The sequence below is a fragment of the Bombus pyrosoma genome, linkage group LG7, assembly GCF_014825855.1.
Source record: "Bombus pyrosoma isolate SC7728 linkage group LG7, ASM1482585v1, whole genome shotgun sequence".
NCBI classification, from domain to species: Eukaryota; Metazoa; Arthropoda; class Insecta; order Hymenoptera; family Apidae; genus Bombus; species Bombus pyrosoma.
The window spans coordinates 857,654-869,191 of NC_057776.1; the positions used below are offsets into that span (position 1 = coordinate 857,654).

The 11,538-nt window shown below is 30.2% G+C and overlaps 1 protein-coding gene across 11 annotated transcripts in view; it reads left to right on the top strand.

The window, feature by feature from the left end:
- The window catches only part of LOC122568870, a 30,611-nt gene extending 19,167 nt beyond the window's left edge, over positions 1 to 11,444 (top strand). For 5 of the 11 annotated variants that reach the window (XM_043729112.1, XM_043729111.1, XM_043729114.1 and 2 more), the window contains 2 exons: positions 219 to 582; positions 847 to 7,116. In XM_043729112.1, the coding sequence (XP_043585047.1) occupies positions 219 to 582; positions 847 to 4,707 (4,225 nt within the window). In that variant the 3' untranslated portion in view covers positions 4,708 to 7,116. Of the gene's footprint in view, positions 1 to 218; positions 583 to 846; positions 7,117 to 11,231 lie in introns of those variants that run through there. The other 6 variants (XR_006317229.1, XR_006317230.1, XR_006317231.1 and 3 more) reach the window with 6 other exon arrangements.
- The last annotated feature ends 94 nt before the right edge of the window (positions 11,445 to 11,538 follow it).

Consider the following 11,538-nt stretch of genomic DNA (forward strand, 5'->3'; position numbering starts at 1 on the left):
TAAATTGCCTTTATTCTTTTCAGTTACTTAGCAAATTATCAGATCTTTTAATAAATCGCACTTCTCCAAATAAGAACTTTAATTAAAATTTAATTTTACTCTCGTTTATTGGTATTATTCTATATATATATATATATTAATATATATTAATACTTATTATATACATACGTGCATACATACATACATACATACATATATACAACTATTTTCCTTTTTAGAAAAATAATAAAAAATATTCCCATTCACCCAGAATCAGGTATTATGTATATTCGTTACTTTTTTATTTATCGTTTGTGGAGAAAAATAAATGAAAATGTGGCTGTAAAAGATCAAATAACAGCTGCTGCAATTGCATCTCTGGGGCCATTGCCATCTACATTCTCATCAAGTATATTAGAAGATGTATTGCCAAAAGTGCCAAAGAGTCAACCAAATTCTACAAAAGCTCTATTGCAGCATAAATTTGATATAAAAAAACATTGTGAAATGTTTGCACAATATTGCAGAAAAAGCAATGGAAGTGTATACCAGGACGGAATTGCAACTCCCATTGATTCGTCCAGTAGAATTAATTCAAAAATGGTATTTATCTATGTACTAATTATTTCTTTTTAAGCACACTTTTTATATTCAATTGACACATTTATAATTATTAATCATCATTTTCAAATTGCTACCAAAATTATTTATAACGTTTTCCAAACTATACTAATTACTGCATAAAGTTATTTTTATGTAAATAACAAAAGTAGTAATTAATCTATGAAACTTCGATTAGTGTGTACATAAAGATAATATAACTTAATTACGACAAAATTAATAATAATTTATGTTCATGCACGTCAGTCGGAAGATGTGGTTAAGAAAGATGTAGGATATGTATATAATAACGTGAATTCAATTATATCAGATAAAAGTAAAAAAAATGAATCTATTTCTTTGCTAAATACTTTTAAAACTTTAAATTTGGAAGAAGAAACTAGTTTTAAATGTTTAAGTACTTTTTCGAATAATATTTCTACGGATCATGTTAATTCTAAAACAGTTAAATCAAATAAAAATCGTTTGCGGAGGAAATGTAAAAAGTCTAATGAGATTGTAATTATTGATTTAACTAATGATATAGTGCTCGAGAAATGTATAAAGAAACGGAAGCCTAGAAAATTACTATGGTTAGAAGAAGCAAAAAAGAATATCGATTTAAAGATGGTAAAAGCATCACACAAGAAGAAACGGCAGGAACATGTCGGGCTTACACATCCATCAAATACCTCACGGAATATTAGTCATCGATCGGAAGATTCTTCTCAATCGTTATGTGCCACGAAAAGTCTTAGTGAAAAAAATGAATCTAATACATGCCGAACGGTCGTCCTTAAAAATGATGAAAATAAGATGGAAATCGACAAAGAGTTAATAACTTGTACAGAAAGTATAAGAAAATCGATTGGTACAGAAGTCAATACTAAAGAAGTAAATATTAAAGCGTCTACAATGATCAGTAAAACAGTTCTAACCGAGATACTGCCGCTAACGAAGCAAGTATCAAAAATTTCAAACAGCGTTGTTAATGGTAATTGTTTAAGTAATGCAGATATTTCGAATATACAGAGCGACGAGAAGGAGAATGATAGTTTTAATAAACAAACTGTGATCAAGCGATTGACAGAAACAGACGTTTTCTCAGAGCCTGAAACACGCGAAAAAGTTGAAAGTTTTAAAAAAGTCTGTGATCTAGAAACAGAATGCCCAGGTGTAAATAATACCGCAATTCGTACTCAGTATAATTCCAAAGATAACGCTGATAGTTCTAATCGTTCTAATTTTAATGTAATTAATGACGAGGTAACTGAAAGGATAACATTGTCGGAAAACTTAGAGCTCGAAAAGAATAATCAAAATGTCTCGAGCGACAAAATGTTAAATAATACTTGTTTCAGTGAAAGTGTTTGTAGATCTGACTACTCTAACAGGACTGTTAATTCCGAGATTAGACGCGAGGAATTAATTACGCCGCAAAATAATGATAGAAATGGAACAATCTATACTGGAAGAATCCAGAAAGTCGAAGCATCTCCTGTTAAAAATGTATTAGATTATGAGAAGAAGCAAGAATCATCAGGTATACTTGTCGAAATTTCGACAATGCAAAAGAAGTTTGAATCGCGAATGGAGTCGAAATCATCAAAGTGTGCAAACAGAGCGAAAGATGAATTCTGCACGCGACCAGAATTAGAAACCAGTAGTTATGATGAAATAAACGAGAATATAAGAGAAAATAAATCAAGCATCGATAATATTAGAGAATCTATTTTCGAATCTTATTCTACGGATAAGAAAGATATTTCTAATACAATTAATGCAACGTGCCCGAATGAAAATATTGAAAATAATGAAAATTCTTGTATCGATACAAACTTTAAGGCGCCTGTAGGGGACAAGTGCGATAATAATATTGGCAAATATGTTAATAAGCAAGATGTTCCTTGCAAATCTGACAAAGTACCATCAGAAATCACGTCAAAGGAGTGTAATAATTTATATAAAGTAACAGAGGGAAAAAATGTGTGTACTGTTGCCAAAAATAAATATATCGTTCAAGATTCTGAATTACAAGACAATATCGATGGTCTGTCGTTGTTGGCGAGTGTTTCACAGCATATACCACATTTAAAGCCCGAATCCGACGTAAAATGCGACCAAATAAAGGTAAAAGATTACGCATCTTTGAGGTATGCGTGTTACAATCAAATCACTGATGACGAGACTGATACAAATGACTCGTCAAATACCGTTTCCCTATTACTTGAAAATCCATCCGCAGAAATAATCAATAGAATCGTTGGCATCTATCCCGAGGACACCATAGATAAAGTCGAGCTTCGAGTAGAAGTAACATCTAACGAAGCAGAGAGTGGAAACGGTGATAGCGAGTTGTGTAAAGTCATTTCTCATCCGGAAACAAGCATAAATTACGACACGGACGCGCTGACGCATAATCTCGCCCCCATTGAGAATAATGCGCAAACCGTGAAAGAGAATACAAACGTAATACTAAACGGAGAAACCATAGTCTTGCTGCAAAAGTCTCCTAACAGTAATCTGTATATTATAAACAAAGCAGTTGAAAATTCGGAGGATCATATTAGCGACGAGGAGATCAATAGGTTAAAAGAGAAAAATTGGATATCTTCAACTGAAGATTGTGGACAATTCGAAGCTATAGCTTCTCTGGACTATGCATCGTGTAATTTGGAATTAACTTCGTACAACAAGGAATTATCGTATCAAGAGAACAAGTGTTCCGTAGAAGGGATCAAGGTTGAACCGGAAGATAAGAATTTCGCAGACACGAAAGCATATTCAAAAAAAGCACCGCTATCGACTGACATGCTTCCTGTCAACTCGCAAATGTATCAGGAGGTAAACTTAATGAGCAAATCGATGGATAAGCGGAAATCAAAATCGAATCTCGCCTTCCGACAAAATATCAAGCAAGAGTTCAATATCTCTAATCACATCGCGCCGAACTGCGCGATCCCGGGATTCAATGCAATTCACTCACATCCACACGAAGTTAATGCTCAACATCCCTTACATATATCTGCCACTCATCCAACTACCTTACCACCGATCTATGGAAATTGTGCAGGCAATGGGGAATTATGCGTACCATATCATAAACATTGCACCTCAGTATCGTGTAGTTTGCAAATTAATGCTAACACTTCCCTTCATTCGCACGCGAAATCGGGTAGTTCATGTGGAAGATCGCATTGCTCCTGTTTAAATTGCACCTACGATATCGTCGCGCATTGCAGACAATGTATACACCCAGCGACGGATACCCACGTGTCTTGTATCGAAAGTAGTCCGTATTTTTTGCCAACGCATTCGTCAGTACAAAGCCCTGCCGTCCAAGAGCATGACAGAGCAAAGAATGAAGTCGTTATAGAAAAATTATACGACGATCAATTATTGTGTAAAATAGAGAACAACCTTTTGCAAAATAAGTCATTGGAAAAACTGGGAGTACAGTGCGATTCAGAGAAAGGAGCGTTTAAAAAAGATGCGGAGAATAAGTTGCCTTTGAAGAAAAGGCTGAAGGCGCATGCTATGGCATATACGGGGACAGCTATAAAAACTGAAAAAATAGACAATTATCCAGCTATGCCTATGATGTCTATAGCTGCTTTAGAAGCGTTGGACAATACACGGAAGAGGTCTGATCAAATCGTTAAATCCGAATACGAACTGTCTCTTACGAAAAAGCAGGAACTGCATGGTGACTATCACTGCAATTCACATTTGATAAGGAGAAATTATTACAAAGATGTACAGGATACCGAGTCACATCAGAATCTCGCGAACGAAAATGCAAGGAAGATCGAATGTCAATTTCGATCGACAAATGATCAAACTAGTAATACTATATATCAAGAATCTTGCCTTCAGAGGACAGTTAAAACATTCGCGCAACAGGAAGAGGTGAATCTATTAGACGTGACGTCGATAAAGCGATTTGAGATAGAAACGATAGAGCAAGAAGGAACGTATAAAAGGGTAAAGAAAACACAGTCGCCTCTACGGCAAACAAGAAGCTCAAAAAGAAACGTTCCTAAAGTAAATTATTCTTACACCGATGTTGATCCAGAGTGGAATCCGTCCGGTGAGTCAAAACGCAAACGTAAAAAGACTAGTCGATGATCGATACCACCTCATTATGGAAATTCATTACTGTAAGAAATTTTTCTGAGATTTAAATAATTAAGTGTACATTACTCCTATAAGACTGTGGCATCATAAACTTGTAAATATTGTATAGATGAGAAGATAAATTATCCTGGGAAGATATTTACATACCGATGAAGTGTATAGTACAATGCTCGAAGATCAAGATGTTAGCGTAATTTTTTTAAATTTTTAAGCAGCATCATGGAAGATATTTACATTTTGCAGATTGTACGTATATTTTGTCGGACATAGACAGTTCCATACTAAAACAATAGAAAATTCTTTAGTGTTCGTAATTTACTGTGTATAAAACTGTGCAGTATTATACTTCATTTTATCAGACTACTAGTTAATTTTGATATAGTTCTCCTGATTTTAATTAAATTCGCTATTATTTGTAATCATTTAGAGCAAAATTTCGTCATTTATAACGTAATTAAAATCTTTTATATGAATCGGATAAAAATTACTTTTGTATATAATTTTGTAAATATATTATAATCCAAAATAATTGTATGCAAATTTTACGATTTTATAACTCGTATATAGAAGGTAAGATAATTTACGTTAACAAATAATTTTGAATACATTCTGCTAAGCTACATGAAACACCATGATGTGGTACAAACAACTCGATATTTTTATATAAACTAATAAAAGATATTCTTTATCAGCTTTAAAATTAAATTTTCTGCGAGATTGCATGCATGTATGTATTCACAGCATAAAACTTTATGTAGCAAAGTATGAATTACCGCAGTGCATAAAACTACTACTAACTTTAATCTCTTTGACATTGTAAAACATTAGATTTTATATTTTTCAGTTTGATGGAACAAAATTATTTAAATTCAGAAAAATGAGAAAAGCTGGCTCATGACAACATTATAGTTTAAAAGAATTTGGATAGGTAAGATTAAAAATCAAATAACATAATAAAATATATGTATATTTAAATATATTCTCCTTTCTAGCCCGTATAAAAAAAGTTGCATGTTAAATAAGAAGATATTTTACTATAGAAGTTTAACATTTTCTATTCCAGATTAATTATTTCCTCCAGATTAATATTGACAAATTTCAAGCACTGCTTAATTCGCAAAATGTGATGTCAATAAATTTGCCAAATAACATAGAAATAACAGTACCGTCATACAAAAATAGAACAGGAAAAATGAACTTCCTTCAATTTTTTAACCTGTCCTTTTAATACATATAGCAGCATTATTTGTTATAGATATACTCTTAGAGATCACAATGCAAGTAACATAGCTAGTCATCACTTTTTAATTATGATTTAAAACTTATTTAGTTTACGTGTTACTAAAATAAAACACGAGAAAGTAATATGTATTCAAAAATTTCAGGTTAAAATCGAAAACATCACGTAAAATTAAAAAAATGTACTTAGACTTTGTATACTTACCAAAACGATAGAGCTTTGTTACATGAAACGTCATTCAATACGATACTCGAATTTATAGCGCCTTTACATAATTTATGCTTTAAAAATTTAACATATATTTTAAGAAATTATTCGATTATTTTTCTCAAATGTTTGGATAAAGTACATATATCTCGCTGTACAAATTCTAGATTTAAAAAGAAGGAAATGTAACTTTTGGAAGTTAAACTTTAAAGAGATTAAAGAATTCTAATAGTTAATTTACTTTTAGTCGATCATTATTTCTCATTTATATATAACACATATATTCACTCGTTTGAAAATACAAGGTTATTTGCATAGTTCAGTGCCATATTCTTATGTTTGATATCTGTGATTATTAGCTGACTAATGCTAAATTAGTAACATGTTTTATTGTGCAAAAAATGTAATTTGATTGAATACTTGAAAACTATCCGTGAAATTTATAATTAATCTGAATTTGATATTTATAAACATTTGTACATAGAGAAATAATCATAATCAAGACAAACCACTTTGCAATCCAATTTTTTCGTACAAACAATACGAAATTTCGTTTCGATTACAGAAATTATATAGGTAATAATAACTTTTACGATGTATAAAGAAAAGACATGCGATATTAATGCAGCAGACAAACGTTTGTTATTCCTTCTTTATCGTTACCATTTATTTTTTCAAAAAGAAAAGTCTGATAGGTTTAAGTTAACGTAACATAATTCGATATTAATTATTAAAATCGCGATTAAATGATTGCCAAATGTTTCTATTTATGCACATGACCATATGGATAGTTTGTTACTAAGAAAATTATCCTAAGCGCCAAGCATTTATTAGCAAAAGTCTGATATCCTAAAATATAATTTAGAGTAGTAACATCGCATCAAATGCCTCATTCATTCGTGTTCATAAAAAAAAAAAAAAAATTGAGTACTGTGTATGTGTAGAACATTATGTCATAATAATGAATAAACTTGTATTTACATACATTTGTAAATTACATGCATTACGCAGTACATAGACTGGGTTTTTTAAGAAAAATGGTATAAACATATTTACCTCATATTTACGTCCCTAGCGTAAATTTTTTACGTTTACGATTAGGGTTAGACGTAGTTTGTAACAGGGTACACGTTTATATATTCTTTTAATACCTTTATATTTAATTATTTTTAGTTTAAATATCTAAAATCATGTATCTACGAGATTTTTATTTCATCTAATACTTGACTCTATATTACGATACATTATGTAAAACGCATTTTTAATATACATAGTTATTTTATATGTTCATTAAAGTGCTTTTATTCTTTTTATAGTATCCTACAAATAAAAATATTTTTGTTTTCTAACAATATTCCATAATATATAGTAGTTTGTACAATTTCGTCATTCTTCAAATAAAAGATGCAAATAGAATAAGATATGCATGAAAAATAAAACTATTTTAAATTTTAAAAGATAAAAAAAAATATATATATATAGTTGTAGTTTTTATGCATCAAAAATATTTTTAATTGGACTTTCGAAAGGAAAAAAAGATTGAAGATATGAAAATTAAAGTTATTTTAGATCTAAAAAGCTTTAGAAATATACATATATAATATATATAGTTATAATATTTGTGTACAATATAATTGTAAATATATATATACACCTTTAAGTATCTGTAGATCATTTGTTAACATAATATTAAGAATATAATAAAACACTGAAGTAAATTTTATTTATTAAAATATGTTTAGAAAATTTCTGTAGAGATGTATATTCATGTAATTCTATATAATTCTATATAATTTTATTATCCTATTACCCAATTTATACCCATATTGTTCGTATACACGCTATTATTTTCTTAATCAATGAAAATAAGAAAGAATTTTTCATATAAAAGTTGCTTAACTTCATAGGGGATATTTAATAAGATATTTCGATTTCTTTTTACATTCTTATTTAAAGAGATTTTAATACCAATGTAATTTTTGAAGCGAAGCTATACATTTTTATACACTATTTAATTCATTTTTTAATTCTTTATAAAAAGGTATTAAGGTATAACGATTAGTTTAAAAGATATTTTAACTTTAGTCTTCTAAAACTTATTGCATGAAAGACAAGAAAAGAAATAAATATAAAAGTGCTGCGTTGTCTTTATTCTTTTGTTTAGTCTCTATATCGTACATTGTGGACAAACTAGTATAATTATAAATTATATAAATCCGGTACAATCATTCGGTTAATACGTTAATCGCACAAAATACATTAATGTGTACAAAGTAATGCAAATACCTAACGTCCACATTAATCTTGTTACAGAGTTATTTAGTGAAACATAATGGCACATATTTCATTTTTCATACGTACAGATCATAGCGTTACATTTATAGCTTTATATTTACGTCTATAAATCATTATCAATATAAATTATGTATATCTAATTTATATCTAATTTAACTCCAATACATGTCTTTAAATAACTGATTTTATAATTATACATGTGATATAAAAAAGAAAATATTTTTTGGTATTTAAATACATGTATAGTACAAGTATTTTATTCGAGAATTGGTCAGATTAAAACATTTCAGTTTCCTTTCCCTTTTCCTACCTTTTAGCAAAGGTTCGAATACACAGTAATATAATAGAAATATTTTTATTATCGCAAAGTGGTATTTCTCATACATTTAATACATAGTATTTAATTAAACACGCGCAATTTCTACTGTTTCTTTTTTTTTTGCACATTCTATTTATTTAACATTAACCATGATTTCCTTAAACATTGTGTGATGTTTCATGAATAATTGTTAATCCTTCGATAGGGTGATAGTAAAAATACAAATCTATATGCATCTATTATAACATGTATAATAGAAGTATATGTATAAAATAAATAAATGCGCGGCTTCATTAATTGAATATTATATATTATTTCAGTATCTCTCCGTTATGAATAAAATTAAAAATTAAATTTTTATACTTTTAATATAACTTTTGGATCATTGGATCCCTAAAGTTGAGACCTGCATTTTTGTATTTGTATTCTAGGCGATAATTTTATATCTCGCAAACTGAAATTAAACCTACAATTAAGTGTACAAGTAAGAAAATAACTTTACTTATATAAACTTATTTAAAAAAAACAAAATCTTTTTAAGAATTATACTACGTTAATATTTTATCGCATTTCCGTGAGTATCTATGACTGCCTGCAGATGTCTCGACATCATTTCCATTAATTTTTGTATTACTGAAATCGGAATCGTTTCCCACACTTCTACCACTTTTTTCTTTCCACTTTCTTTATTTTTTATATTACAATTTTCTAATTGATCTTTTAATTCTCTCCATAAATGTTCTATTGTATCCAGATCCGGTAATTGCAGTGTTTTCAATAATATTAGGACATTATAATGCAACCATTCCTTTCTTTTGCTGTAAATGATATATTAATATGATATCCAACCGATGGTTATAAATTTCGTTTTAAAATGCCCAGATATTTCATCTTCTCCACTGTTTCCTCTATAAATTCGATATTTCCTGTTCCACCTGTTGCCACGCAGTATCATTGTATTTAAAAGTTGGTCATATAATTGTATATGAATTTTATGGAACTGCGCATTTCCATACTATTTGTTTACCGTCCACACCAAATAAATGAATTTTAATTTCGTCAGAAAAAATTAAATTTTTCCAGAAACTTTCTGGATAATTTACATGTTTGGCAAATTGCAAACATTTTAGTTTATTTGCTTTGGAATTATAGGGCTTTCTTCGAGATACTCGACCGTGGTACCCCTCCCTCTCTATGCAAAACTTGGCGAATTGTTCCCCTCGACAGGCTTGCCAAGTCTTGAAGAATCATCTATTGGTAATTTTGGTACAAAATTTTGAGCTTAATTTTAATTTCTCGCACTACATATCTTTCGTCATTCTCGGAAAGAATATTTTTCTGCCTCAATCGCTCTTATTTTTTTACTGCACCTTCATATCTAAATTTATCTATTATTTTATGTACAATAAAATGGATTCTACCATTAACTATACTACTGATTACCCACAGAGAACCTCCTTTACGATATAAATATACAATGATTTATCGAAGAGAAATATCAGTTCCTTTTCTTTCCGAAGTCGTTGTTAACCCCTTAGCCTATAACGTCGAGGGAGACTCGTTGTAAGGGATTTGTACCATAAGCGAAAACCACGTGTCAGACTCGTAGTAAAGAATTTGTGCCATAAACGGAAGCCACGAGTCTGAAGCGTGGTAAAGAATTTGTGCCATAAACGGAACCCACGTGTCTAACTCGTGGTAATTTACAAATTGCTAGTGATTCATTATCCACTTTGAAATAATAAATTGTTTTTGTTAACTGATCAATTGATCATGATTACGCCCTAGACGTCTTAAAAACACTATTTGCCCCCAAACGTTCTTTATCATTTCACAATTCCTTTTGTAGCCCCTAAATATACATGTCATAAGAAGTATACATTTTGCGCCAGTTGGGGCACACGGCTGAACAGATGAATGGCACGGCGCGCGACTCAACTTTTTGCCTACTATGGCTCGTGCGATCGGCAGATAGCGTATAGGCTAAGAGATTAAATTGGTGCGAAATAACAAACGAAAATCAAAGCAAATTATGCTGTGTGCCTTACAATGTGGGTAACCGTACCTCTATAATAAAATCGAAAAACAAATGCATAACAATATATTGGGTTAGCAACTAAGTTTTTTTTTTATTTAATACTTTATATTCACAATTTGTCCAATTTGGACATTTGGTAGAATTTTTTAACTGTTTGATTATCATGTGAGTGGCTACCCTCAGCGGGGTACCATCTTCGTGTTTGTTAGGTTATATCCTTTGTGTGCAACTAAATGATTGTAGATGTTGTCATTATAGGTGGTATTAACAAAATCCGCAATCACTTAGTTGCCAACCTAATACATATTTGGGGGATTCTTACTCCGTACGCTCAATTCTATATTGGTAATATCGTTGTATGTCTGGGAACATTAATAAAGAAAACAAGATTAATTTATTTGATTATTTCTTTTCAGCAATCGAACTAAAACTGTAGTACAATACCTTTTGCTGTATTTTATAAAACATGGATTTCGTATGCCCAATTTTGCTAGGTGTACATAAGTTTCGAAAAATTATATTAGGAAGAAAACAAATTTACGAAGTTATAAATTTACAATGTAATTATAGAAGAACTGTTCAATTACATTACATTTCATGAATTTACAAATAAATTTTCTTTTGTGTCATATAAGTGTGTCTATACTTTTATTTTATTCTATACCCCGTTTAGTGACATATTGCGTGGTTTGAAATATATAAGCAATCTTTTATACATATTTC